At 50.9% G+C, this 26,614-nt stretch overlaps 9 protein-coding genes across 9 annotated transcripts; 4 read left to right on the top strand and 5 right to left on the bottom strand.

Annotated features, from left to right (window-relative positions):
• Positions 1 to 1,489: 1,489 nt before the first annotated feature.
• Positions 1,490 to 1,792, top strand: BDQ94DRAFT_140393 (uncharacterized protein). Its single transcript, XM_026765614.1, has one exon. It carries the CDS (start codon positions 1,508 to 1,510, stop codon positions 1,709 to 1,711), a length of 204 nt encoding a protein of 67 aa, XP_026628225.1. The 5' UTR covers positions 1,490 to 1,507; the 3' UTR covers positions 1,712 to 1,792.
• A 112-nt stretch (positions 1,793 to 1,904) lies between these two features.
• Positions 1,905 to 5,180, bottom strand: BDQ94DRAFT_10425 (vacuolar protein sorting protein DigA). The gene is made up of 3 exons (XM_026763405.1): positions 4,866 to 5,180; positions 2,198 to 4,793; positions 1,905 to 2,144 (listed from the first exon to the last, which is right to left on the bottom strand). The coding sequence occupies exons 1-3, from the start codon at positions 5,080 to 5,082 to the stop codon at positions 2,060 to 2,062; spliced, it is 2,898 nt and encodes a 965-aa protein (XP_026628226.1). The 5' UTR covers positions 5,083 to 5,180; the 3' UTR covers positions 1,905 to 2,059.
• Positions 5,181 to 5,611: 431 nt separating this feature from the next.
• BDQ94DRAFT_158538 (ubiquitin C-terminal hydrolase family protein) lies at positions 5,612 to 8,119 on the bottom strand (the record flags this gene model as incomplete). Its single annotated transcript, XM_026768965.1, has 5 exons — positions 5,612 to 6,762; positions 6,812 to 7,433; positions 7,492 to 7,866; positions 7,899 to 8,006; positions 8,063 to 8,119. The coding sequence occupies 5 exons, from the start codon at positions 8,117 to 8,119 to the stop codon at positions 5,612 to 5,614; spliced, it is 2,313 nt and encodes a 770-aa protein (XP_026628227.1).
• A 668-nt stretch (positions 8,120 to 8,787) lies between these two features.
• BDQ94DRAFT_10444 (mitochondrial 54S ribosomal protein uL5m) lies at positions 8,788 to 10,349 on the top strand. Its single transcript, XM_026763413.1, has 3 exons — positions 8,788 to 9,071; positions 9,165 to 9,857; positions 9,955 to 10,349. Exons 1-3 carry the CDS (start codon positions 8,824 to 8,826, stop codon positions 10,076 to 10,078), a joined length of 1,065 nt encoding a protein of 354 aa, XP_026628228.1. The 5' UTR covers positions 8,788 to 8,823; the 3' UTR covers positions 10,079 to 10,349.
• A 1-nt stretch (position 10,350) lies between these two features.
• Positions 10,351 to 10,849, bottom strand: BDQ94DRAFT_10450 (uncharacterized protein). The gene is made up of 2 exons (XM_026763415.1): positions 10,628 to 10,849; positions 10,351 to 10,571 (listed from the first exon to the last, which is right to left on the bottom strand). Exons 1-2 carry the CDS (start codon positions 10,774 to 10,776, stop codon positions 10,475 to 10,477), a joined length of 246 nt encoding a protein of 81 aa, XP_026628229.1. The 5' UTR covers positions 10,777 to 10,849; the 3' UTR covers positions 10,351 to 10,474.
• Positions 10,850 to 10,914: 65 nt separating this feature from the next.
• On the bottom strand, positions 10,915 to 13,798 carry BDQ94DRAFT_158550 (STE11 family mitogen-activated protein kinase kinase kinase; the record flags this gene model as incomplete). Its single annotated transcript, XM_026768968.1, has 4 exons — positions 10,915 to 13,218; positions 13,270 to 13,421; positions 13,484 to 13,557; positions 13,617 to 13,798. 4 exons carry the CDS (start codon positions 13,796 to 13,798, stop codon positions 10,915 to 10,917), a joined length of 2,712 nt encoding a protein of 903 aa, XP_026628230.1.
• A 3,480-nt stretch (positions 13,799 to 17,278) lies between these two features.
• Positions 17,279 to 20,048, top strand: BDQ94DRAFT_168879 (FTFMHR domain-containing protein; the record flags this gene model as incomplete). Its single annotated transcript, XM_026771171.1, has 3 exons — positions 17,279 to 17,411; positions 17,486 to 17,540; positions 17,603 to 20,048. The coding sequence occupies 3 exons, from the start codon at positions 17,279 to 17,281 to the stop codon at positions 20,046 to 20,048; spliced, it is 2,634 nt and encodes an 877-aa protein (XP_026628231.1).
• A 471-nt stretch (positions 20,049 to 20,519) lies between these two features.
• Positions 20,520 to 21,750, bottom strand: BDQ94DRAFT_140404 (uncharacterized protein). The gene is made up of 3 exons (XM_026765615.1): positions 21,214 to 21,750; positions 21,054 to 21,143; positions 20,520 to 20,994 (listed from the first exon to the last, which is right to left on the bottom strand). Exons 1-3 carry the CDS (start codon positions 21,553 to 21,555, stop codon positions 20,671 to 20,673), a joined length of 756 nt encoding a protein of 251 aa, XP_026628232.1. The 5' UTR covers positions 21,556 to 21,750; the 3' UTR covers positions 20,520 to 20,670.
• A 796-nt stretch (positions 21,751 to 22,546) lies between these two features.
• BDQ94DRAFT_10484 (uncharacterized protein) lies at positions 22,547 to 26,092 on the top strand. Its single transcript, XM_026763432.1, has 7 exons — positions 22,547 to 22,812; positions 22,929 to 23,015; positions 23,108 to 23,234; positions 23,303 to 23,480; positions 23,545 to 24,135; positions 24,190 to 24,740; positions 24,802 to 26,092. The coding sequence occupies exons 1-7, from the start codon at positions 22,784 to 22,786 to the stop codon at positions 25,834 to 25,836; spliced, it is 2,598 nt and encodes an 865-aa protein (XP_026628233.1). The 5' UTR covers positions 22,547 to 22,783; the 3' UTR covers positions 25,837 to 26,092.
• Positions 26,093 to 26,614: the final 522 nt, after the last annotated feature.

Here is a 26,614-nt window from a genome sequence, read left to right on the forward strand (position 1 = left end):
TAATGGGATTTAAGGTCGTTGTTCCGCGCTTAGAGGGGAAATGGGATTGGATACTACTACCTTGTTCTACTACTAGCTAATACTAGTTACTGTTTTAAAACTATTTACTAGGATAACTAGTTAGTGAAAGAGAAAGAACCGTTCAAACGAACATAACTGAAACGAAATGGAATGGAATAGGATGGATGGAATTACCCCAGATTCAAGAACTACTACTTACTGCATTTCGGGATAAAGTTCGGAGGACGACGAAACTTGAACTCCTTACTTCCTACCGTCTGGATCTGAACCACAACCAGAACTGGGGATGGGGATGGGGAAGGATCGCCGTTGAGAACGGAAAAGAGGATCCGAAGACTCAATATTGAGAAAGAGTGGATTGTGGTTTTGTTCTAGTTGGTTACCTGGATAAGAACTGACACAAAGACTGACTAACTAAGTCAGTAGATGATTCATCTACGTATGTCTGGGGTAACTCCATACTCCATCTACTATTCAGTATGAAAGATACTTCACTATTATTCTCAAATCCCAGTCTGTTTCCGACTCTGTTTCACCCATCTCAACAACCACTTACCCCAGAATCCAACATCCCACACACACAACCACGCAACACATCCAAGAAAAGCAGGAAATGCAAGATAATCCCGCACAAGACTCATCATGTTGTGGAGTATGGAGTCAGTATCATGTATGGGGTGCTTGCTTGCTTGCTTGCTGCACACCCCTCCTACGCACTCCCCTTCTTATCCCTTCCCTTCTTGTCTCAGACATGAGATGGATCAGACCAGACAGGACAAGTAGAGCAAGACATGGGCTGTATGTAGTATGTAAGTATGTAGTATGTATGTGTATGTCTGTATGTGAGTTATCGTACATACTACAGATGGATCATATGTACTATCACGGAACACGACATGGAGGATATGTGAGTACTCCAGGATACTAGTACTTGGATATGTATGTGTTTGATGTATGTGGAGGTGGAGGTAGCTATATCTACTATGTAAGCATATTGCTGTTGTACTACCTACTACTACTGAAGTACCAGTGTCTAAATACGAATACTGAGCATATTATATAATGCTATTCACTCACAACTATAAATACCAGTATACTATTGTTTACCATGACTATCTTGTTTATATATTTATATATCTAGTCGTACTTATGTAGAGAAGCAATATAGACCACAATCATATATCTCCTCCCTCCCATCTATACCCAAACAAAGCAAGCAAAGTAGGCAAATAACAAGGATCCTCCCTCCCCGGCGCTTGGGTGCAGCAACACTCACCACCACCACCACCACCACCACCACCACCACCACCACCACCATGCACCTCCACCTCCACCTCCACCACAACCCAGCAGCGCAGCGCAGCACAGCACTCGTCACGAAACGCACTGCAGGTGAAGTGGAGACTCATTGGTAGCAGCACACTGACCGACTATATGCAGAGTGGTAGAGGGTGTGCTGCAAGCTGCACCCGCACAGCCCTGTCGGATGCAGCTAGGCCAGCAGCTAGCTGGGCAGGCGATACGCCGAGCAAGCACACACCCACACCCACACGAGCAGCCACACACAGACGCCCACTGGATATATGGGGATCAGCAAGGTGTGTATGTGTGTGTGTCGGTGCTTTTTGCAGAAGAGACCAGAGACAAGCTGGAAGACAGGGGGTGGGTAGCTGTATCTTGCTCTGCTTGACTCGACTCGGCTCTAGAACACGAGGGCTGCACTACTAGCTGCTATTACTAAACATGGGTAGGTAGGATGGTTCTGCAACAAGTACGTTGGGAGTACTGCTACGCTCATTGATGCTCCGCTATGTTCATGATGTTGATATTGCAGTTTCATATACCGGGAAATAAATAGAAAGCATGAGGTATGATTCGTTCAAACGCTGATAAATGCAAGGCGCCACCGTACGACAGGGACAGACGGTAAGTAGGTAAGTAGCTAACGGCTGAGAGGCTACCTAGTAAAACAGGCCAAAGAAAAAAAAGAGGACATGCATGCATTGGATGAGGAACGTGCTCTCCACGCTCAGAGCAACTACAATGCCCAGTCATCGGGCCCGTTCAATTCCGCAACAAATGGCTTGTCGATCTGCTTGATTGCATGATCACCGCAGAGAACACTGGGAGACGTGTTAGTAAACTGTAGAGCGAACTTTGAATGAAGCAGACTTACCAGGCCTCTGCAATCAGCCCGTCCAGTTCCCGCACAATCTCTTCTCGTCGCGCTGCTCCCAGTGTCCCCTTGTTTAGCTGCGCTTGTAGGTCGCGGATGTACTTCTTCTTGCCACCGGCACCGTCGAGGACCTCCTTGCCTAGGCAGTCGCTGTGGAAGGCATGCTGGCACGGGAAGACGAAAAATTGCCGGCTGAGCACCGGCAAGGAGCAGAGCCAGCACTTCTCTCCGGGTTCGACAATTGCATATCGCGTGTCCAGCGCCGCAATCTCCGTCCGGATCTGACGCGCCGTGTGCGCCGAGTTATCCATCTCTTGTCGCAACGCATCGATGTGCCGCGAGTAATCCTCGAGCGCACTGCAGATCTCGTCCTTAAAGTCGTCAATGACAACAAAGTCTGGGAAGAACGGGATCAGATCCTCGATGCGGAGCAGTTCGCATCGGCGAAGGAACTCGATCGCGTCCTTGATGCCCGTGCCAGGCTGGCGGATCTTCTTCTCCGCTACAAGAAGCCAAAGCTTCTTCCGGAGCTTGTCGTTCCCCTCCGGTCGGTCCGCCACAATCGCTGCCAGTTCGATATCTTCATGCTGCAGAGCCAGCTCCACCGCCTGGAGATACTGTCCCATGGCGCTGTAAATGTGGACGCACGATTGCACGCGCTGGTGTTGGATACAAAGACGGAGAGCAAAGTCTGCATCGTACGGCGGCGGAGATGACGGCTGTGACTGCAGGTAGGTGAGGAGTCCGGCTTCCGAGGACGAGGGACTTGAGGCGTGGATCGAGATCAGGGTGTTGTGGACCGCCGCGGACGGCTTCGGGTGGTTGACAATGATGAAGTTCAAGTACCGCACCGCCTGGTTCTGCCCCAGGGGAACGTTTACGGTCTTGTTGTAGTTCAGCAACGCAGGAATCAGCTTCTCCGGCTCGAGGTTGGTCTGCCGCATCAAGATGTCGACTAGTCCGGCAGCAGCATGGGTCATGAGAACGCTACTATACTTGTAGAACACATCGGGTTCACTCTGTCGTTGCAGAACATTGAGTGCCTCCGACCATTTCTCTCGCTGGATCCAGTAGGACAGCACATAGTTGTGGTCATTGACCGCCGTGGCAAAGAATAGCAATTCCTCCTCTCGCCCATGGCTACTGATGAGATCATATGCAGTCTTCTTGTCCAAGTCGGACCGATATTTGGTGACAAACTCTTGGAACTCAGCCCGGACACTTCCGAGTCCGTCCTTGACTTCTTCCGTGCTCGTGCCCTCCGCCAATTCTGCTTTGGTGGCGATGTTGTCATCAAGCGAGTTCAACTTCGTCATGAAAACTTCGACAAGCCAGCTGGCAACCATTATCCGTTGCATTGACGAGGACTTCTTATACGTAGAAAGCTGGCCAAGAAGGTACTTTCGCAGGGCATCATGCTCGCCCCGGTTGATCAGAGTCAGACAGACCTCTTCGAAGCCTTTGCTGCTCTTGCCCCAAACCTTGGCCGCCTCCAAATACCGACCCTTACTGGCGAGGAAGTCTCCCGAGGCGGTGGAAACAGCATCTTTTTGCGCTGTAGTACGGGCGTACTGCAGAGCTTCGTCAAACATCTCCTTCTGCAGAAATACCTTCCAAACGTCTCTATCTTCGTCCTCGACTGCAATTTCGAAGATTTCCTGGCTGGTGAACAGCCAGTAAGTGTGCTGCATCGCATCCGTTAGGAGGCCCAAAGCACTCTGTCCTGGTTCAAGAACGGCTTCATCGTACACAATTTCATCATTCATACGGTTCACAGCAACAACTCTGCCTTCGACAAGGGCTAAAATGTGCCACTGGGACAACGTCATGGCAGTTATTGGGTCTTGTATGAGCTTCTTGCCTCCGCGCGCAGATTCACTAGCCGGGAACAAAGACCGCGGCAGCATGTTCGAGCTTTCAAAGGGTTGAGTGAGTTTCTGCGGCGCGTATGGAAGTTGCCCGTGGTAGATACCTTGCGAACTGAGCCATGCGAACTCATTTTCCGGCTGACCAGTCGCATTCTGACCTTCTGGAACAATAGGCGAGATAGCCAGTGTCGACGGCGCGGCGCTAGAAGGCTTCTGAATCTCATGGGTTACAGGCGCCTCGCGTTGAAATAGATCAGCGTAGACAAGACTTCCTCCTTCCCTCCCGTACCTCCCAGTACGTCCTGAGAAGCACAGCAGCTTTCCATGGGTCGCTATTAGCACTCGTCTGAACTCGGGCTTCGTAGGTATTATCTCCGCCCAGATCCCTGTGACAGGCGACGCTTCCGGTGTCTTGTAGATGGCCTGCGCATATCTCTCTTCACGGCGGTAGAACTCGGTAGACGGCTCAATGTAGGCCTCCCAGATCTGGCCATCCGTCGTGCCCAAAAGTATCTCTCTTGTCGAAGCCGTAGGCAAAGAGGGGTTCCACGCGACACTTTCTATCGGAACACCTTTCAGTCGCGACAGTGGCTTAGGTTGCCGAGATTGGGTATGGAGGTAGTAGTTCTCGCCAAGGGTGGTGGTGATGATCAAATGGGACGCGGACGGGTCCAGGAACATGCGACGTATAACGCCTATCTCCGATGACTTTTTGGGAAGATCGATATCTAAAATATGCAAGTCAGCATGGCACCGGGAGTCTATCAACCCTCCATGATCTCCGTCATAGGGTGACGAACCATCGATATCCTCCGGGGTATCTAGATCTATTCGGAGAATGCGTCCAGTCGACAAAGCCAGAATCAAAACATTATTAGCGACCTGCGCTGCGACAAAGTCCGCAGCCAGTGGGAACTGCAACTGCACACGTCGGACATCGAACATGGACAGAGCGGCGTCCGGAGGCTCGGCGAGGTTGCTGGGAGCAACATAACCGCTGGACGTCTCCAGCGCCATGATGCGCCAATTGTAAATAATGGCCCTATTTCATTGCTCGACCGCACAAGAAGCCTGAGTGGAGCTGCCCGGACGAGGTATAACAGCCAGGCGAGCTGGAGATGGGTGATGATGAAGATGGGGGTAGCTCGCCCGAAGCGGAGCTACTGATGCCTTGGCGCATATATGCCTGAGGCAGAAACACTCTATACCAGATACTGCTTGCGTTGCCATTCGATGTATCCTTTCTACTATATATCTACCCCATTGAAAAGGAAACAGAGAACTTTGAATCTTCATGTTAATTTTGTTCGTCATCATAAGCATGCTTGCAAACTATTACTACTCTATAAGCTCGCTATGCAGTCTACTGAACGCCGATGCAAACCCTCAACCGAAAGACTGAGCTGAAGGCACAAAACATGCAACATGCCCGGGTATCAAGCCCTTGTCTTTCAAATTATACAGCCTGTGCTCATAGCAAACGAATGCAAGGTAAGCGGAAACGCATGTGAAATCGAACATTCGGATCGTCATCACCATCACATCATCACATCACGACACACTCCCGGTCGAGCTTCCGTCCAATCTTCTCCCGAGATTTGTCCTTCAGCTTGTCTCTAACTCGCTCGGAGTCCCTAGTCCGTCGGGGGCTTTTGTCCTTGCGCTCACCGCTTGGAGGACTGAATTTCTCCGTCGGTCCCAGTTCATTTTCCGTTAACTCATCCACCTCGCCTTCAGAGACTCCATCGTTGGTGAACTTCTCTCGACTGCGTCGCCCGGTAAATCGTGAAAAGGTCGTGCTAATTCTGCTCTCGCTTGCCTGGCTCCCTGCACGACTGCCTGGATTGCTCCTTGTATGCCTCGAACTGCGTCGAGAGAATGAGAACGAGGCCCTGCCATCATCATCTCTTGGAGTAAGTCTCGGCGAAGTCGGCGCGTATGACTGCATCGAGGTCGGATCAAAAACTTCAGAGAATGCCACACTCTGCTTTCTGCTGTTGTGATCCATAGGGGCAGGATCTGCACCGTCAGGCCCGGTGATTTCGAAACTAGGCCGACCTGAAGCGTATCCCTCCGCGCGAGCACCACCGATATCTTCCACAGATAGGTTTTGTGGTTTCTGCACCATATTGGCATTCTCTGTATCCCGAAAATCCATTGACAACTCAGAGGAAGGCGGTTTGTCGAACAGATTGGCTGCCGCAGCATCCTCATTGATAGGCAAGATCTGGTAGAATAAGAGGTACGGCGACTCGTGTTTCAAAGCCTGCTCGATGTCGACTAGCGTTACTCGCTCTTTTGCCAGGTCATCAAACCGCATCCAATATCTTGAGGCGTCAGAAGTGGTTGCCTCCTGGTCTGAACCATGAGAACTGGCTGGAGGCGCGCCAGCACTGGTACCCCTGACAATTGATATGTAGTGCCCGGAATCGACTGAGGTACCTCGATGGCAGACCATTGCCTGCAAAGACAGCTTGAAATTTCCGTAGATAGGGCCTTCTTCCTCCATACTATCATCCTGAATAAAATGGGGCAACCCGATCTCGGTCGGAATATCTATGAATGTGTTGAGCCGTACTGCTTTCCCTGTGGGTGTCATGGAATAGCGCTTGAGACACATGCCAAGGATTGGTCGCTTCGAAGAAAAGTGCGCGGCGACCTGGGCGTCATTTGTCGGGGTGTTGTCCGTATACCATGCTATACTCACGTCAGCACTTCCTTAACGCACATACCAAGTAGAACTTACGTATGAGACTGAAGAACTGCCAGGCGGGCATCATGACCTCCTTCCTGTACGAGCCTCTCCTTTGAGAGCTCATCGTACCGTCCTGAGCATTTTCATCGCCAGGGATAAATCGTTCCTGGACGATGCTGCTCCGTCGGTATGGAGGGGGGGCCGAGTCGACCACTTCCGTCAGCGAGGCCACTGGTGTGACATCGTCTAGCGGAGAATATGACTGGCTTGAAGCTGGTGACAAGGGTGAGCCGACCTCAATGGTCTCAACATGTGTCGTACAGCCTTTGGCTATGGAATCCATTGATTTGACTGAACCCACAGTGTAACGCCGCTCCAGATGCCGCTTGACCTCGATCCTATTGTTGAAGTATGACTCCAAGCAGTCTTCCAGAGTAACGGTCTCGCCATCAGCTGGCTCAGGTATCGCAACTTCTAGCAGTCTCTCATTGACAAATTTATGATCGCCGGTTACATCCTCTTTTCCGGTATGGTATATGTCCATCTTCAGTGTGAGAAGAGGTAATTCCAGCTTCTCCGTGATGAACGTGAACGCTTCAGACGTATCCTGTTGGCGAAGCTTGGCCGCATCTTCCCAGCCGCATTCAGCAAGGGCGTCCTGCAGATGTTTGGTCTTCAACGGAGCAGAGAGTTAGCTTCAATCCAAAAGACGAGTTCCGGGAGATACGCACAAGGTCCGTTGTAATAAGCCTCCCCGACCGCAGCATGTTGACCCAGAGTCGCAACAGCACCGACAATTTCCGGCGGGGCTCATCATTGAAAGACTTGTAGAGAATTGCCTCGAAGCAATCCAATCGGGCGAACATGGCAAAGAGTAGTGCATCTAGGTAGCAAGTGACGCCTTCACGGTTGACCGCTCCAAGAAGCTTCGTGGTTGGCGTGTATCCTCTTATTATCCCCTCGATCGCATCCTCAAGAATCATGAGCATCTCGAATGCCTTGTCTACATCCCCTTTGGCGTGCTCTGACTGCAGGGCATAACTGATGTGTTCGGTCCGTAAGCCAGTGATACCGAGCTGTGCGACACGTTGCTCTAAGACCTTGATCTACTGCCTGTCAGCGCCATCGAATAACGCACGTCCCCATTTGTATTCACCTTCTTCTGATTTTCATTGGTATCCCCGGTAGGAAGTTTATCGGAGGAGAAAAACCCACGAAAATGGGGGCGCGAAAGGAGGTTTGATGCCTAGATGAGGAGGCGCATTAGCATGACTATAGTCACCCAGCGGAATCCCACCATACCTCTTCTTTGGCATTTTTCTTCTCACGTCTGGTGAGAAACCTATGGATGCCACTCATCCTCAACAGCGCATGTGTCCTAGCCAGACGACGGGCGAGACAGACGAATGTGCGAAGAAGTGGGGAGTGCGAGATGCATCGATGAGTGGGGGATCTATATAAATCCTTGCTCAGGCTCCAATATTCCGATGGAGCACGCGAAGAGATCTCTGGTGGAGTCACAACACATATCAGACGGTGATATCACTCAGGGTTGATTTTTCCCGATTTTATCTTTTTTCTCTCTTCTGACTTTTTTGGTCGCGATGGTCTCCTCGCGATGTCCAATTAGCAAAGCCCGACGTATACTAGGCACTAGGCACCAGGTGCGATCAGTGACATCACATGTAACGGCACAAGATCTTAGTTGTAAAACAATGGATAGAAAGGCAAAGAAGGGAGTCTGCTCGAGGCAACCAGGGTATTGCTGATGTGGATGAAAGAGCCGCCCATCAGAAGACCTTCGCAGCCGATCTCAGCGCATTGACGATAAGCTTGTTGGTGGCGGGGATGACGAAGTTGATCACATGTGGATCCCCGCCTGTGGAGGGCCCCTTTGGCTGCCTGATTTCTTCCCTGCCAGATCCCCCAGGCACCAGTAAGCCCAGGTCCCGGACACCACGTGATGCTGTCCCGAAAGAGTCGATGCTCGCCGGTCCGCGAAACAATTTTTGGGAATTCAGTCTCGACCAGTCTACAGTAAACCCCATCCCCTGTGGACCTCAATGGCTGCCAGTGAACCCTCCAGATACCTGGCAAGGTCATTGCCACGGGCCTTGGTGCCCTCTTCGCGGGCTCCGGCCTTTTGCTGGCGTCGCAATGCCTCCGATCAAGCGTCGACGAGATCTCCGTCCGCCGACATCAACGAGCTGGAGTCGACCACTCTATCCACCCCTCTGTCGCAGGACACGGTGAAGTCCTTCAATCCTCTCGAAAGAGCCAGAGCACGCAAGACGCAACTACCCCGGAGTCGGTACGTTTTCTCCTGGAGTCAAACCCTAGGCTTCACTTCAACATCCTCCATCCAACAATCATCCGTCCTCCCCAACTGACACGAAACAACCAGTTATCAATTCCGCTCCCCCAAATACGACCGTGGTCCTCTTCACCCTCACCGGCCTCCCCCGCCCTCTGATCCCTCCTCTCGACTTTTCGTCCCCGGCCCCTTCTCCCTTCCCCGTGTCGCACAGACCTGGCAATCAACCGTCGCACCGGACCTCCTCACCCTCCTCTACGTCCACAACCCCCCGGGATTTAAGCCCCCGCCGAAGGCTCCTCGTCTCCGTTCATGGGACGACAGCTCCCCGTACCACAAGAACCGATCTCTGCGTGGCCCTCGTGGTGGTGACGTTCTCCGCCTCCTCCGCAAGCCTATCACCTTCAACAACATCCCCAAGATCGAGCGCATCACTCTCCACAGTTACGTCAAGCAGGCTGCCACGAACGACTCGTCATGGCTGCACGTTGCTGGTATGGCCCTGCAAGCCGTGACCAACGTCAAGGTTGAGACTTTCAAGTCCAAGACTAGCGTTGCCCAGTGGCACATTGCCCCCGGTCGTGATACCGTTGCCGCCAAGGCCGAGCTGCGCGGTGAGAACATGCTGCATTTCTTCGGAAAGCTGGTCGATGTTGTCATGCCCAGACTCAAGGATTGGCAGGGTGTGAAGGGTAGCAGTGGTGATAGCAGTGGTAACATCACTTTCGGTCTTGAACCTGAGGAGATGGCTCTGTTCCCGGAGATTGAGGTGAACTATGATATGTAAGTTGCCCCATTGCCAAGTGTACAACGCTTTACGTGCACATACATATGCACACAGTGCCAAGTATGATCAGAAGATCTAATCGAAATAAAACAGGTACCCCCCCAAAATGATCCCCGGTTGCCACATCACCATCCACACCAGCGCCAACACCGACAAGGACGCCCGTCTTCTGCTCAGCGCCATGGGTGTTCCTTTCTACGGCAAGCTTGTCAACTGAAGAAGAAACATGACAGTTTATGTGTACGGAATTGTCATTTGGCAATCAATAGACGGTTTTTGTCTTTCTTCCCTCCGCACCATCACCTCACTCACACCTTTGTTGATTTGAGCAACCTTTTTCCTTTGAATATGTAACATGAAAGGATAGTACCTATATCTGTGGTGTTATTAGTATTACTATTGTTCTTGTTGTTAGAATCGTTTATGTAAAATACGCTCTGTTTTGGTATCATTAAATTTCAAATGCACATTTCCCGATTCCAGCTCGGTAATTTGTAACATAGATAAGCATAACAGTTGCAAGATACGGTCAAGAAAAATTTGTTTCGTGGACGTGAACGATCGTCAGATTAATTGGTCTATCAGTTGGATATGGTTAAATACTACAGAGATTTTAGAAATAAAATATCGCCTCCCCTCTCCCAGGGGTAGCAACGCATGACATATTCACCATTGCCCACAATCGCAGCTTCAAAGGAAGCTTATTATATGTAAGATATCACGGCACACTGCAGCTCTGTACAAGAATTGAATTGACTCTCATCATGGCTTGTCAACAAGCCAAAGATAGAAGATCAGGAGGGGGGTTGCGGGGGAGGAGAGGCCAGCCGTTATATGATTGTGCTTTTGGGTGCAAGGTAGAAAGAAGCAAGGCAGATAAAGACAATATATGTGGTATGAGGGATGCGGAAACATGGAAATGACAGAAACGCACGCGAATCCAGGGGGTATTCAACTCTCCACACAAATCAATCGATTAAGCATTCGGGAAGAAATTCGTCGTCAACGTATTAGGTATTGTCCGGATGGGAGGGTCCGGTTTTGATGCTATTTTCATGCAAGAGGATTGGCCAAAAATTTGCACTTGAGAAGTTCGTCGGCGCTCGGTCTCTTTTCGTAATCAACTTGGAAGGTCATGTCCAAGAATGCCACGGCTTCGTCGCTCGCGTGTTCGGGAGCGGGAGGTCTGGCTTTCTCTTTGCCGATAGCGTAGATTGCTTGCAGTTGACTGCAGGAGGGGAAGGGATGCGCGCCGGTGAACATCTCGACAACAAGACATCCCAGACTCCAAATGTCGGCCTTCTTGGTGTGGATTGTCTGTTGAACCACTTCAGGTGCCATCCAGTAAACGCTACCCTGCATGGAGACTCGGTGTGCGTGGCCACCTCCACCACTAGCCCGCGCACCAAGAAGAGTCGAGGCCTCTACCCGTTTAGAGATACCGAAATCGGAGATCTTGATGCCGCCCTTGTTGTCAACAAGGATGTTGGCGCCCTTGATATCACGATGGATGATATCACGGCTGTGAAGATAAGAGAGACCGGCAAGGATTTGCCTCACGAAGTTCTTGATCAGAGGCTCTTGGAACGTGTTGTACTGCTTGAGCATGGTAGCAATGGACCCTCCTGGCACGTACTCCAAGAAAATGTTCAAGTACTGGTCGTCAGCAGCAGTGCCCAAGTACTGCACAATGTTCGGGTGATGGAACCCTTGCAAAAGTTCAATCTCATGCTTGAGGGCGGTAACCATGCTATTCTTCCGCTTGTCAAATTCGGTGCCCTTGGTTGCAGACGGAATCTCAACTTGTTTCACAGCCATAAGCTCTCCAGTAATGGCATGAAGAGCGAGGAAAACACTTCCGAAGGAACCCTCTCCAATTAGGGATCCCTTCATCCAATTCTTGGGCGCAAAGTTGTTTCCAGCCAAGAAGTCATTGAGACCATCATCTTCCTCTTCCCCATCTTCTGCCACGAGGATGCTCAATCGTTCATTAAGTGAACCTCCATCCGTTGCAGCAACACTTGCGTTCTCATCCACAAGGCTCTGGCGCGACGTGGTGGGGTCATCCGAGCCACTATCGAAAGAAACATATGATTCGCGATTAGGCTCGATGGGCGACTCTTCCTGGAGAGGCTGAAGGGAGCTAGAAGCAATCGAATCTCTGTACGTAGCGGAAGGAAGGTTGAACTTGGAAACTGAGAGTGGCCGCTGACCGCGAGCTGGCTGTGGCCCGGCATTAAGCCAGGTATCTGCAATGCTAGGAATCGGGGGCGCATCTCTCAAGCTAGACGCATAACTTGTATTACTGACGACACTCAAACGGCTTGCGGCCCGGCTCAGGCGCTGAGATCTGCGAACGGACATGCGCATGGTCTTTTCGATTTCCTCCCGCTGGTGACTAGGGAAGTAGGACGTGATCTCGTGGATGATCATCTCGCTTGGAGGACGGGCACCGAAGAAGGACCGCAACTTGCCCACCTGGCGCTCCACATTCATGGGCGGTCGCATATCGTGCTCACTAGGTGTCTGGTTGTGTCTGGAAGAGACGGGTGACATGGGCTGTCTGATATTATGCCAGGGCTCCCCAGTCAGCTGCTGGATCTTGAGCTGGTTGCGAACATTTGAACTGCTCAGAGCATTCATATGCGCTAATTGGCTTTCATCTACCGCCAGTTGAGAAGCACGACGAAGCTCATCGGGATCGGGTTCCCCAGCATGGATTTTGCGAAGGATAAGACGACCCCGCTCGGACCTGTGAGTACTCTCACACACCTCCATGAGCTCTTGGTCTGTCAGTCTTCTACAGTTGGCAGCATTTGGCTCCAGGCCATCCAAAACGTAGAAGCAGTAATTGCGGTATTGATGTTCCGGGAGCTGTAGTTTCTTCAGCACGCAGAGAACGACCTCATCGGCATCCCTGCAGTGTTTGATGTCCAGCATCTTAGTTTGCCCCCCTGTGTAGATCACTCTGATAACGGGCGAGTTCATCGGTAGTTGTCCCATAGTCAAGCCATCCAAACTAGGGTTTTGCCTCAAATGCGACCCAGATCGTTCGCTGGGCGTTCCCGGTTTTCGGCTGGTCATCGAGCTAACGGAGGACGGATGGCTGAAGTAGCTTTGCCCCTGTTCCATACGCCCCATTTCCATCGGGCTATTAGCGACATACTGCTGAGGACGCAGAGGCGATTCGGGCCGTGATGACGGCCTGTTAGCAGAATAGTTGAGAGCATTAGTCTCGGCTGCTCGAGACGAGCGGCGTGTCGTAGAAGTTGCAGAAGTCTGCCGGAGATTGGAGGGACGTGATGGCTCCGATGAAGTGTTTGTGTAGGATACGGCTTCCAGTGTAGCCAGTTGATTCTGGCCCATGGTTAGTTTCAATTCAGTTTACTAGTGGGGTACTCAACTTACCAGATTCCTCGACTTGCCGTTAAGGACTGACTTGTTCCTGAGTTGCTTGATGGCAACAAATATCCGCACACGATCGCCAATCTTCTTGATTCCCATCTCCTGCAGGATTTTCTGATCGCATTCGATGAGGTTATTACCATTAAAGTTATTCGCTGGAGCTGATCAGCATTTGTTGCCAGAGTAATCTGACCTGGATAACGGTGGCGCTTAGTACCTTTGAACAATGCCTCGTATTGGCCGCAGTTTATGCTATGAAGCCAGGTAATAACCTGCTTCTCATCCCAAGATCTTGTAACCGTCAGTATTTTGCGACTTTGTCATCGGACATGGATAGAGCCAAAACTTACCGTACAGCATCAAGCCCGTCGTACGCGTCAGAAAAACTTGACTCAGTGGGACTAGTGAACATCATCCCCTTCTGTGAATCTCCAATCGCGGTGGGCTTCTGCGAGGACCCAGTGTAGTAGGAAGTTGTAGGGGTCTGGGTTGCAGACACACCCAACGGGTTGTAGGTTGCTTTTGCAAGCATGGCTGCGAGATATCGAGAACGCGGACGAGGTTTTCCTTGGGTATATTATATTCCCTGCTGTAGCCCTGCAAATTTGGCGGCAAACTCTGGGATAAATACCGTAAAGGCTGGGCTATCGCCACCTAGTGTGTATAACCTTGACGTCTTCGAAACACCGACTCGGAGGGAAAGCGGGACTCGGCAGAGAGATGTTGGGAAGTTCAATGCATGGTCCAGAACTACACCTCTAAGATTGTCGCGTAACTGTCAGTCCCTCATGCGGCGGCCAACTGAAGACAAAGACCGGGGTTGGGGTATCCGTGGGGGCGCCTGTGGAGGGACAACATGATGACTTACAGTTCAGGCTGAATCGATATCACAGGCGTATCCAAGCGAAAGAGGAGACGGTATGCGGTAGGGCGTCTGTGCTGCTTTCAAAGACCTGATCCTCCTTTGTGCCGCTCTGACCAAGGTCTGGGCTGCACTAGGGGTTGAAGATGTCGATCTGACGTTATCGCTGGATCGAGGTTCAACCCACCGGGTGGTTGGAGGGGAAGGAGACAGGCGCTTGAGGCTGATGCTGAGGCTGGGGAGGTGGTGAAATGCTTTGTGCTGTTCTGGAGGAATGGAGGAATGGGAGGGCGACCGGAGGGGAAATGGAAGGAGGGGGAGGGACTGATCAACTGGAGGATAAGAAAAAAAGGCCAGTGTTGGTGGTGGTGGTGGTGGTGGTAGTGGTAGATTAGTTTTGAAAGGCAAAGTGACAGGACAAGAACAGCCTCCCTTGGTATCTAGCGCGGTCAGTCCGGAGGCTAATGAATGGATTGAATCCTCTTTGCTTACAGACCGAACTGGATCTGACGGAGCCTGTTAGGCCGATCGGTCGGGGACGATGGGCTCCTCCGGCATGCGTCCTTTGGAGTCGCGGGTTCATTCTCAAACACGCCGCCGCGGCTGATTTGTCAAGGGGCCCGATCTGAAACAATGGACTCAAGAGGCCCCTCCGACTATCCCTTCCCGTCCAGAGGTTATTCCCTTCCTCTCCCCCCCATTCTTTCTGCTATTCTTAGGCGGTTGAGCCGTCCTGGTGGGCATGTTCCATGGTTTGTGCCTGGGTGATGCTTGGTTCTTCCCAAGAACCTGGTCCCGGTAGTGCTCGGGGGTTTGTTTATTCTCTTCCCTTTGGATGATGGACTAGATAGTTTGAGTCACGGCTGGCGCGTTGGGAGGTCCTTCAAATGAGACAGCTTTCGTGTTCATCGGTTGAGAAACTGCTGCGATTTGGTTGGTGTTCACTGATCCTTCCATTGGGCTGCCACCCGGCCTTCCCTTAGTGTCAGGCTTCCCATGTCTCTGACCCGCCTTGTTAACGTTAACTACTAAATATCTTTGATAGTTAGATAGTATCTGAAATACCAACTATCTCTTCTCACACCACTCACTGTCACTACATATTATGCTGATTACTGTGGCATTGCACCAGTCCTGTATCCCGTGTCTAGGCCACTCAAACTCTAATTAGCTCATCCGAACCTTACTCTCTACAGGCTAGTCAGTGGCGTTGCACCCTAATCTGTCTCTGACAGGAATACCATCAATGCTGCGGGCCTGCTTACTGATCATGGAATAATACGGAGGTGGTCTCCTTAAGCGTCTGACTGGAGAGTAAATCCATAATTTGGACTGACTCTCTTCAGAGGTGGATCGTGCAGTCCGAATGCGTCATCTATCCCTGAGGATTCAGTCCTACCATATCCGAAGTCTTAGAAAGGACCCATTCAGCCTTGACTAAGAATCTTGGAATCTGGCGAGATAGCCCGATATTTGCTCAATGGCAGCCTCTCCTCCAACCACACACTTTGTAAAACTATCATGAGGAGGGAGGAGAGCTTACCACTCTCCTCTCTGAGAAGAAGCCATAAGAAGGGGCGTCCCAGTAAGCGCGGATACGGTACCAAAACTTATACGAAGAGATTCCAAGGTACTATCTACATTGTGCATTCTTCGGGGCAGAAAGGAGTCAGTAATAGAGGCTACCAGCCTACTATCGTATGGGTGGTATTCCTTTCATATGGCCTTTACGAGGATTACTCGTCTATAGACTCGTTCCACTCGCAAGTCTAGCTTGAGTCAACAGGCGCTTCCAAGCTCGTTCAAAAGGTGTACCCTATATCTGCTAGCATACTCCATCCACGACCCTGAGCTTTTATTTCATGCAGCAAAGCATGTAAATCGATGTAGATAGATCGTGGCCCCATTTCGGTACCAAGTTCTGGGGGCTTGGTGGGGTCGGACGGTTCATGCTGAACCATCCGGCCATCTGCGTCCCGTCTATTTCCAATTTCGGCTGCTGCGATTCAGGACCGCTCCGCTCTATTCACAATCGGATACTGGTCGACAGATGGGATGAGTTAAAGATAGCTCAAGGGGGTAGGAGAGATTACCGAGCAGATACCTTGGCGCTCAGGCAGGAACAGCTTCACTTCAGCTATGTACTGATCAGGTAGACTACTACTAATAGTAGTAGTCCATAGGGGAAACACACTTTCCTACCCGATATGCTTTGGCGTCCGCTCAAGCTGAAACATTGGCTTTCGACAGGAAGAATCACTAGGGGCAAGAAATATTGTGCCCCTTAAAGCCCCTGGCTAAGAAAATAATAAAGCGTTTTAATGCCGAATACCGCATGTCTACACTACCTCCCTCTTTGTAGTACTAGTATGCAACGGATGTCATTGATTCGGTCCTTGACTGAGAGAGTAGTATGCAGAGCAGAGAAAGTGGGGGGGGCATTTGGCAGCTGATGAAAACATTGTGAAATGAGGAAAGATAAGCACCGTGACTGCAGACGGCCGGTCTAATTGAGTTCGGACTGGACACGAAGTTGTACATGATATATATCTCCGAGGAGCGGGTGCTTGTCGGGTACAGAAAGTACATTCATGTGACTGTAGTAAGTATTGATGTAGCTAATGCTGACATATTCAATTTGTATACAACTACATTATCTTCTCCCCTTCGATATTTGAATCCAGGGTGCTGCTGTAACCCCAACTGACTCCCCATGGAAATGCGGGCCTCTGTGAGGAGATGTTCGTGATATCGACGCCCAAAGTAAACATCTCCGCACCGGTGGGGATGGCGGAGTCAACTTTCGTCCAAGGGATGCAGGAATCATGCGTAGAGACCTGACCGGCGCACAATGCAGCAATATCGCCCGCACTTCCCTTCTTGACTTTCAATGTTTGAAGACCGACCGGGGATTGTCGCGGGGAAAGTGACCTAAATCGACAGGGGAAGAGAAGGAAAGAGGAAGGAACGACTGGCCTCCACACGTAGAATAGAATAAATGAGTGGTAGGGCTTCTTTTGGCGGAAGCCAGCGGGAGGGCACCACGTGACTCTAACTCGCAAAACCCCCTCATGTTGACCCCACAGTTTTTCTTCCCCGCTCGCCTGTGATCCCATCTAAGGACATGGTCCAATTCCAAGGCAATTCGCCATGGAGGACGACAGAGGCACCCCGGGAAAAGTGAGGAAGAAAAGCACTCCCGCTCATCGCAAGTCCTTGTCTTGTGAATATTGCAGTCGCTCGTTTGCGCGCCTGGAACACCTCCAGCGCCATCTCCGCACCCGTTGAGTAACCCTGAAGCCTTTCCCGGCTGCCTGTGGCCTTCCCACACACGCGAGACTGACGTGTGCCATCTAGATACCAAGGAGAAGCCTTTCTCATGTGATATTTGCTCCAAATCTTTCGCAAGGAGGTAAGTTACTGCCCGCGTTGCATCGCAGCCGCCCCGCGCTAAGATGGGGGGAAATTTCATAGTGATCTGCTCGTACGACATGAGCGGCTAGTCCATCCAGCTGAGACCGCAGCCAACCGGGAGCATCGTGCTCAAAACAGCCACGATGTTCCTCAGACCCAACCTCCTATAATACAGCCCACTCACCATGAGTCCCGCATGCTAGAGCTTGCCGACGCTGTCCCTATTCACACCCAACCCGTGCCGCCGCCTCCTCCCGAGGTGCAGGTGCAGCCTCCCCCGATTGTGGAAACGACTCACTTCAACCCTTCCTGGGGATATGATTTGAACCTCCTTTCCCACGCTGCAAGTCATGTTGCCCTGGAGGGTGAGCAGGAGAGTCTCGAATCGATCCGCAAGTCTTCACAGCACGTGGGCACCTCGCAGCCGCTTCCCCACGTCCCAGAGAGAGCGATAACCGATAATTATGGCGTCGAACCCTCTATTCTGGATCTTGCTGACTTAGGGGACCCCGTTCAAGACTTCACAGTTTTCCTGGAGAGCGTAGGACTGTCGTCCGACTGGGACTCTGGCGTATTCTCCACAGTTGAAGATCCGATTCTGCCGACGACTCTTCCAATGGACTCAAAGCCACCCATCCGTGAAATGGGAAGGCTTGGTCCCGAGCTCATGAATGACCCACGGACTGCAGCTGATGAACAGCCGTCGTTTTCTAATTTTGGATCACGACTACCGTCCTTGCAACCTGAACCTCATGATGTAGATGACCGTCTCGGGTTTGGTGATGAAGGACCTCGCCCTGCCTGGGATATATCAAATGCAGACCGTCAAGTCTTTTTGTCGAAACTCGATGAGTTTGCTTATATTCTTCCCAAAAACTTCATTCCGCCTTCGAGACACGCACTGTCTCGATTCTTTGCCGGCTATATTAACGGCTTAAACGAGCACCTTCCTTTCATCCATGTGCCTACACTCTCTGTTGCAAAATGCTCACCTGAGCTTACTCTTGCGTTGGCGGCTGCGGGGTCTCACTATCGATTTGAAAATAATCGTGGGATAGAGCTATTTCACGCAGCCAAGGCCATCCTTCTTCAGCGTCTCCACCGCCGAGACAGTAAGCAAGTAGCTTGTCCGACTTGGAACTTTCTGTCACCGGCATCTGGATTTCACAACTCTCGCGGTTCGTCCGCTACTTCAAACCATACCAGTAGCCCGTTTCAGCAGCAGCATCCTACTTTATACCCAGCGGATCCTTCTGGATATGCACCCGAAGATTCGGATGCTCACATGGAAGTGATTCGAACTTTTCTTCTGCTTACAGTGTTTGCTTCGTGGGAACGGCACCCAGAGTTGTTACGAGAAATGCTCTCCCTTCAGAGCACGCTGGCGAGACTCGTGAGAGAGCATGGTCTCGTCGAGCCACCTCCTAGTCCCGACCCAAACAACTGGGAGGATTGGATACGACGGGAAGGTAACCGGCGGACCAAATTCATTGTTTACTGCTTCTTCAATCTCCACTCCATCATGTACAACATACCTCCTCTCATTCTTAACGCTGAACTGAAGCTAAACATGCCCTGTTCGCACGACGTCTGGAAGGCTTCAAATCCGGCTCAGTGGCGCCGTGTCCTCCGCACGAGGCATGGCCCAGAAGTCTCCTTTCAGGAGGCTTTCGCCAGGCTTTTCTTCAAGTCCAGTACTTCCAGCGCTTCAGCGCCAATATCCCCTCTTGGGAACTATATCCTCATACACGCTATTATCCAGCAAATATTTTTCGCACGCCAGCTCTGCCTCTCCGCCCCAAGTATGCATGGGACCAGCTTACGTCAAGAAGACCTATCCGCTTTGGACAATTCTCTGAGTGCTTGGAAGGCGCTATGGAAACGCACACCCGAATCCAGCATTGATCCTCAAAACCCGGCAGGTCCGATAGCATTCACATCTACTGCCCTTCTTGGGCTTGCTTATATCCGATTGCACGTTGACTTGGGCCCTTGTCGTCGTCTTATCACGCAAGATCCCATGCAAATCGCAAGAGCTCTGGGTGAATCTCCACCAGTAGCACGAAGCCCTCGTCTGATCATGGCTCTTTTGCATTCGGCCCATGCCCTCTCAATTCCAGTCCGCCTAGGTATTGACTTCGTGGCCCGAACCCATTCGTTCTTCTGGAGCATCCAGCACTCGCTGTGTAGCTTGGAGTGTGCTTTCCTCCTTAGCCGTTGGCTGCTGTCCATACCAGTAACCCAGGCCGAGCAGAGACTGTCAGAGCACGAGCGAAAGCTGCTTCTGTGGATCAAGAGTATGATGGATGAAACCGACATGGCTGTTGATCCCCCTGGGGCACCCGACCTGGACTTTATTGCCAATCCTTATAAAGCGAAGCAGCTGAGTGTTGCTATCGTGCGTGTTTGGGCACGAACCTTTAAAGGAAACACAAGCTGGGCGATTGTGGATCTAGTTGGATCGAGTCTCGATACATATGCTGATTTTCTAGAGACGCAGATGTAACTGTCCACCTCGCTCTAAGTTCGGCTGGCGCCTCGTGATTCGAGGCCACGCCACCCTTCCAAGCAATAATCCATTTCTCACAGCGCTGGGGAGCCAGCACTGTCTGTGGTTCTTTTCCGTCTCGGTTGCGTGATTTGATCAAATGGCTGAACCGCCTTGATTGCTAATGACAATTTGGTTTTCCGTTATTCTTAGGTAGTTGCTGGTGTTGTTGTATACCCATGTCTTCACGGATATGACATCTTTATTTCCATAGTTTCTTTCCGTGTACATAAACTGTTTATGTTTTCTTTTCTTGTGGGGGTGGGGAGCGGCTCCTGTGTATCGCCATCATCTCGGTTGGCTAATGATGTCGCCTTCTACCTGCTGGGAGTCTACAAAATGCAAGGGAGTGACCATCAACTTCCCTACTTCCATTAGCTTTCATGGATTGATCTTTTCGGCCACGAGACCGCTCTCTAATCGAATGAACCGGGTATTAATAAAAGCGTTGCGTGTTGCAAGAAGCGGGTATCAAGAATACATGCAGTCCATCTATAGTAGCCGTAACCCACTACTTTTCACCAAAACAACCCCATTCTCATCCAATTCACACATCTTAAATCCCCCCAAAAGAGAAGAATCAAGACTTCTGCTTCCCCCGACTCCTCACCACACTAGCCGGAACAAACCGCAACGCAGACATAGACCTCTCCAGCTCCGCAATCCCCTCATCACCAGTAGGAGCGGCAGCGGCATCTTGTCGGGTAGTAGCTTGGGGGCATTTCTGAGCACTCGCACCAGAATCAGCCTGGGATATGGAAGTCTGACGATACCTTAACCGCCCTTCCTTCGGTGAAGTAGGACCAGGAGCAGCTGATGATAACCGCCGACGATGATCATGCGGCGTTCTTAGTAAAGAGGTCTGTTTGTCGATGCCGTCGTTTACAATGTAGAAATTGTATGTCTGGATACATCCATTAGTCTTAGTCTTAGTAAGTAATGAAGGAATATATGGCAGTATACCTTATGAAACATATGCTTATCAATCAAATGCATTCTGCGTTTCTGGGGCGTAGAACATACGCGTTCGCAGTCTTCGACGAAGCATGCATACTATACCCATCGTTAGAACCATACACTTCACAAGCTAACATGAAAGATCAAATGTGGGATAGATACATACAGTTTTCTCCCCCCTCTCCCTCCTTGTCGCCACTAACGCATCATGGTTCTCTTCAATATGGAGATTCAGAAACCTCTCCGTCGGGAAATTCTTCCCGCACTGCGAACACCGATTGACGTGCGCCTGGCGGTAATGCACCTCGTAGTCTTCGTAGGAAGTAAACGAGATTGTTTCCCGATGGGGCGGTAGGGAGCAATGCATGACTTCTTGATTGGGGGTGGTGGTGGCTGTGGGATCTAGGGAGGGGATTTTGGGACGGTTTGATAGGGAAGAACAGGGTGAGGAGTGTGGTGATGGTGAGGGTGATGGAGATGGGGATGTGCTGCGTGAGCGTTTGGACATTTTCTTTGGTCTTTTGTATGGAGTGGTGATGTTGCTGGTTGTGGATGATGGTGAAGTGTTTGGGAGACTGTGATAGGTCAGGATTGTATTAGTTGGTTGGATGGGCTGCAGCAGTGTGCAGATTGGGGTAGTGTGGTTGGTTTGTCTGGATGGGTTAGTTGGATTCTCACTGTTTGTTTGAAATGTGGGGAGATGTTTATTGCTTACGATATATTAAAAGTATGATGTAGATATTTACAGACTGCGATAGTGTTATTGTTATAGTATAAGAATGGTTGGAATATGGAGGAATGCCCAGCGAATATTTGGTGAGCCACTAGGCTGGATTAGTTCTAGATTGGAGGTGGGATACTTTTTTAGCGGATGTCATAGCTTCCGCGATTAGTGGAGGATGGATGATGGAAAGTCCGGATGGCGGGTTGAGTACCTTTGTGATGGAGATTGCCAGATGACTTGCCAATTATAGATGGCTACAGCAGTAGTTAGACAATAGATGGGAAATTTTTAAATGAGTAGAGGGTCTCGTAAGGAATTAAATTGAAATATGCAATATGCAGACACACTGCTAATAGTAATAGGGATCTTCTCTGCAATGAGTATCTGCAGTGTGGATCCTCAGGTTTCCCCCCAGCTGAAAAGTAACATAGTATCGAAGTATATCCCGGAACTACTAAAATACCGCATAGTTAACATTCGTGTGTCTATCACAAGTTCATGATTTGCAAATCTGCATCTGGTATTGGCGTCTCGTACTGTAAGGAAGTTACTGAGGAGGACGGTTCGGTGCCTGAGCCGGAGCACCAGCCACAACCCATCCAGCCAATCACACATCTGAGAATCTCTCACTAGCCACAAAAAAGACCGCCGGGCAAAGCATCCCGAGCCATTCAACCATTTTTCGGACGAGCGTCGAAAAGTTCCCGTGATATGGGATTTTCTCTCCAACGAGCGGCGGCCGCGAACCCCTCCGTTGTTCGTCTTCGCGCTTCGGGGTCCATCCTCATTGCTGCATCCACATCCTTCTTCTTCCCTTCACTACCAGTGGCTGTCACTCCGGAGTCCTGACCGCCCTCCACGCCCTCGTTCGCTTTTTTGTATATACTAGTCTTACTGACTGATGGCTCGTTCACTGTTCCTGTCGCCCGCAGACTCCCAGCCAGCCATAGCCATCTGACGGGCGAATGTCACCGTTAGACTGACACGGGTGTGATCTTTCTTGGTCCTGAGCATGGCGTCCGCGTTCCAAAATACGTGGCAGTCAGTATTCCCCTCTCCGCTTCCTCGCTGACACTACTTCTCTTACAATTATTCTTCTTGTTCCCCCAAACCGTGTGTGGACCCGTGTCTCTAATGCCAAATCCCGCATTATACAGAACTGCGCTCGAAGTCGAAAAGGAGCTCCTCAAGAGCCTTGCCGAGAAAGAGCCTACGTTTGCTGAAATATCCCATTATCTTTCGGAGTTAGTTGCTCCCCTCCTGCCGTCTTGCGGTGCTTTGGGTTTGCGCGCAGAATCATCTGACCGTCTCTGTCCTCCCTTCCTCGCCGTCGCAGATTCCGCTCTACTTGCCAGAATGCTATCCTTCAAGACTTCGAGACTGCCCGCTCCGTAGATGTTGAACCTCGCCTCTGGGATGCGCATCTTAAGATCAACACCCGATTCCGCAAATTGCTCTCTCGCGTGAGTGTCGCATCAGCACCCTGCTCGTTCGCAGGCCGCCAGTGTCTAATTCGTGATTTACGTTATAGTTCCGGGAGGAAAGCGGAAAGAAGAAAAAGCCGGTAGAGAGGCGGAAGCTCGAGAAACATTACCTCGAGTTTATCAAATCAAGTCAACGATTCTATCGAGCTTACATCCAACAACTGTCCTCCCACTTTGGTGGCATCCCGGAGCTGGAAAAGGTCGCGCGGAAATTCAATTCTGACAGTGAGTATTGTCATCCCCGTTTCTTCCTGGGCTTCCGTTGAGCAAAGCCATGTTTCTTTCTCAGATCTATCCGCGGAGCCTCCGATCCGAACTTCCGAAGCCCTCAGAACGCACATCCTTCAATCATGCCATTCGACCCTCATCCGTCTCGGTGATCTCTCGCGCTACCGCGAGACCGAACTGGTCAGCAAGAACCGCAATTGGGGTCCAGCCATAGGTTACTACGACCTGGCTACATTGATTTACCCAGCCTCCGGTGCCCCTCATAACCAATTGGCAGTCATTGCTCTGGCCGACGGGAACCATCTAAGGGCCACTTACCATCTGTATAGAGCGTTGGCTGCTCAAGAGCCACACCCTTCAGCCAAGGGTAACCTTGAGATTGAATTCAGGAAGGTCATGAATGCGTGGGTCAAACGAGAGTTGATCCGACCCGAAGACGCTGGCATTCCCGGAAGGTCATTGGCCCCTTGGTTTGTATACCTTCACGCACAGTGTTACAGAGGGATTGATTTCCCTGAACATGACGAGCTTGAAAGTGAAGTTCTGAACCAACTTGCCGTGGATCTGAAGGAACGCTCCTTGGAAGGTACTCTACAGAAGTTCTGCCTGATCAACATCGCTGCTGAGGAATTTTCGCGGACTCACACGAGTGGTAAGTTTTTCGACTCTCTCCTTAGTAGAGGCGTGCGTTGAACCAAATTATTAGAGGATTCCACATCCAATGCCCGCTCGTTCTTTCAGCGGATCAACGTGAAGACCTTCTTTACATTGCTCCAGATCCTCCTGGCCGAAGTAGAACGGTTTGCGGTTGAGGATCCAAGCAACAAAGACGCCAAAACCGGACCTGATAAGGTTACTGTTGTCGCACGACGTGTCCTTCCGGCGCTTCGGAATTACAGCTCTTGGCTCCTTACGGCCAGCAGCCTATTGGTGTCCTATCAAGGAGAGAAGGACAGTCCTCTAGCTGTCCAGATAATCGAGTTCTGGAAAATTTACGCCAACACTTTAACCCTTCTTGCGTCGACGTTCGATGTAGTGAATCTGCCTGAGATCGACTATTTGCTGGAAGAGGACGAAGAGACCTTGTGCTTTGCGCCCTTGGCCAAAGAGGCAACTTCCCGGAGGTATCTTAGCTCGAATGGCCAGCAGAAGCCCCGAATGAACGATCCTGGGGTAGAAAGGAATCACCCCAATATGGAGATGCTCTACAGGATCCGCGAATTTGTTATTGATGGCTTGGATCTCGTCGTGAGCAAGGTATGGATACTACGTGCTTGTTGTTATCCTCAATCGCTGTGCTAACCACTGCCTGCTTCAGAAAATACCCATTGCCCTGGTGGACGACGAAGACAAGAAAACATTCATTTACCAGGAAGAAGGGCTCCCTTCGCAATTCTTCGCCAGTCCCTCGGGCCATCACCATACGATCTCATCCGCTAGTATCGAACGGGACGACATTCAAAAGGCAGCACCTGATTCCAGCCACAACATTGACACGAGGAGTGTCTTTGGTGGGTCACAGGCCGCCTCTGCATCGATGTCAGCTAGCATGCATCGGATTGTGGAAGGTGTGGAAAGATTAGTTGAATCTGACACCTACGAGAATGCCCCGGCCGTACCGGAGCAGTTGGCTTTTCCACGGAGCAGCAATCAACAGCGACCATCCAGCCAGTTCTTCGATTCGAGCATGGATTCAATCTTCCAAGAGGATCTTCTTCCCAGGCAGACCCCTGCTGCTCCTCCCGGACTCGTACCCCCCGTGACTGGTTCTGCACCTCTCGTCCGAGTGTCGTCTTCCCACTCTTACACCCCCCGACCAGCCCTTCCCGGTATTCCAAGCATTTGGAACACAGCTCTGTCGCCGGAACTCGGTGACGCGCCTTCGCCGCGGACTCCGCCAGGTCTGGGACAACACTACCCGGCTTCCATGCTGCCTGGAAACATCACCAGCCCCAACCATCATCTACCGACTCAGGATATGATCGCTAATGAGCTCATGCTCCGGCAGAGCATGATAAACCAAGCCTCTAGGCACAGTCCGCTCAATGGACCTAGCACCATACCCTCCTCCTGGATGCCCTCGCCCAGCTCTACGTCGCACCACCGCCTTTCTGGATTCTCATGGGACCGAACCTTAGTAGATACCGCTGCAAACACCTCTGGTTCCTTAGGAGTGTCCAGCCAACCCATGTCCAGCGGCCTAAGTAATGCATCGTGGGCCAATAATGCATTTATCGCCAGCAGCTTCCCGTCCGGAACAGGGTTCCCTAGTTCCGGTTTCACCAACAGTCGTAAATCCGCCACGCAATACGGTGCCATCGGGCAGACACCTCCTTGCGGCCATGGAGGCTGATCTCAAAGACTGTACCACTCAACCAGGTTCTGTGGGTGGGTCAGTGTGGCTACTCATATTTCAGCACCTCTTTCGCAGTGACATGAGCAGGATTGAGGAAGCATGCGACTGCCTAGCTGTTTGTTCAAAGGACTGAGTGACCAACTCTATCCATCTACTTCCGAACTCTCAATCCTGTTGTGGCCGGATCAGGCTGGTAATTGAAGGTCTGGTAGGAAAGAAGAGGAGAAACGGTCATTGCTATGCAGACCCTCTGTCACTCGTTACCACAGCTCAGGTTCCGACAATGGCGTGACCAGACTACCATAGGATTGGATCATGCTCGTCCGTCCATAGCCGTTACCGGCGGGTTATCGAAGAATGGGAAGGCTTGTTGATGAGATTTGACTCTGCCTGGGATACGATGATGACGATGATGATAATGATCTCAAGGTCTTAACGTTTGTGCGCTGATGATGAAGGCGAAGGGGGTGGAGAGAATGATGAAATTGCATGCAGCTAGCTAGCTTTCTATGTATGAGGCCACGGCGTGGATGAACTGTGCACACGCAAGCGTTACAAGAAGAAACCGAATTCATCTTCATCTTTATCTATCTTATTCCTTCTCAGTTCTTCGTCATGTTATGACTTATTTCTATCTCATGTTCTCCCCTTATCCTTTCCCGGCCTCATACAGAATGCTACATCAATACTACGATATTACTTACGATATTCCTGGATTCTCTACCCTGAAGCAAGCAAATCCTAGAATGAATCCAGTCACGGGAATGGATTTGAC

The sequence above is a fragment of the Aspergillus welwitschiae genome (assembly GCF_003344945.1).
Source record: "Aspergillus welwitschiae strain CBS 139.54b unplaced genomic scaffold BDQ94scaffold_10, whole genome shotgun sequence".
Taxonomy (NCBI): Eukaryota; Fungi; Ascomycota; class Eurotiomycetes; order Eurotiales; family Aspergillaceae; genus Aspergillus; species Aspergillus welwitschiae.

Bases quoted from the DNA above. Each gene is read 5' to 3' on its own strand.
- BDQ94DRAFT_10444 (XM_026763413.1), top strand. From the start codon at position 8,824: ATGGCTGCCAGTGAACCCTCCAGATACCTGGCAAGGTCATTGCCACGG. The intron at 9,072-9,164 runs GTACGTTTTCTC...CGAAACAACCAG, and splicing joins ACGCAACTACCCCGGAGTCG to TTATCAATTCCGCTCCCCCA. The intron at 9,858-9,954 runs GTAAGTTGCCCC...GAAATAAAACAG, and splicing joins ATTGAGGTGAACTATGATAT to GTACCCCCCCAAAATGATCC.
- BDQ94DRAFT_10484 (XM_026763432.1), top strand. From the start codon at position 22,784: ATGGCGTCCGCGTTCCAAAATACGTGGCA. The intron at 22,813-22,928 runs GTCAGTATTCCC...CGCATTATACAG, and splicing joins GCGTTCCAAAATACGTGGCA to AACTGCGCTCGAAGTCGAAA. The intron at 24,741-24,801 runs GTATGGATACTA...TGCCTGCTTCAG, and splicing joins TGGATCTCGTCGTGAGCAAG to AAAATACCCATTGCCCTGGT.
- BDQ94DRAFT_10450 (XM_026763415.1), bottom strand. From the start codon at position 10,776: ATGTTTCCGCATCCCTCATACCACATATATTGTCTTTATCTGCCTTGC. The intron at 10,572-10,627 runs ATGATGAGAGTC...GTGATATCTTAC, and splicing joins CTTTGGCTTGTTGACAAGCC to ATATAATAAGCTTCCTTTGA.
- BDQ94DRAFT_140404 (XM_026765615.1), bottom strand. From the start codon at position 21,555: ATGTCCAAACGCTCACGCAGCACATCCCCATCTCCATCACCCTCACCA. The intron at 21,144-21,213 runs GTATGTATCTAT...CGATGGGTATAG, and splicing joins GGGAGAGGGGGGAGAAAACT to TATGCATGCTTCGTCGAAGA. The intron at 20,995-21,053 runs GTATACTGCCAT...GGATGTATCCAG, and splicing joins ATAAGCATATGTTTCATAAG to ACATACAATTTCTACATTGT.
- BDQ94DRAFT_140393 (XM_026765614.1), top strand. From the start codon at position 1,508: ATGCAGCTAGGCCAGCAGCTAGCTGGGCAGGCGATACGCCGAGCAAGC.
- BDQ94DRAFT_10425 (XM_026763405.1), bottom strand. From the start codon at position 5,082: ATGGCGCTGGAGACGTCCAGCGGTTATGTTGCTCCCAGCAACCTCGCC. The intron at 4,794-4,865 runs GTTCGTCACCCT...TGCATATTTTAG, and splicing joins TACCCCGGAGGATATCGATG to ATATCGATCTTCCCAAAAAG. The intron at 2,145-2,197 runs GTAAGTCTGCTT...CACGTCTCCCAG, and splicing joins GGGCTGATTGCAGAGGCCTG to TGTTCTCTGCGGTGATCATG.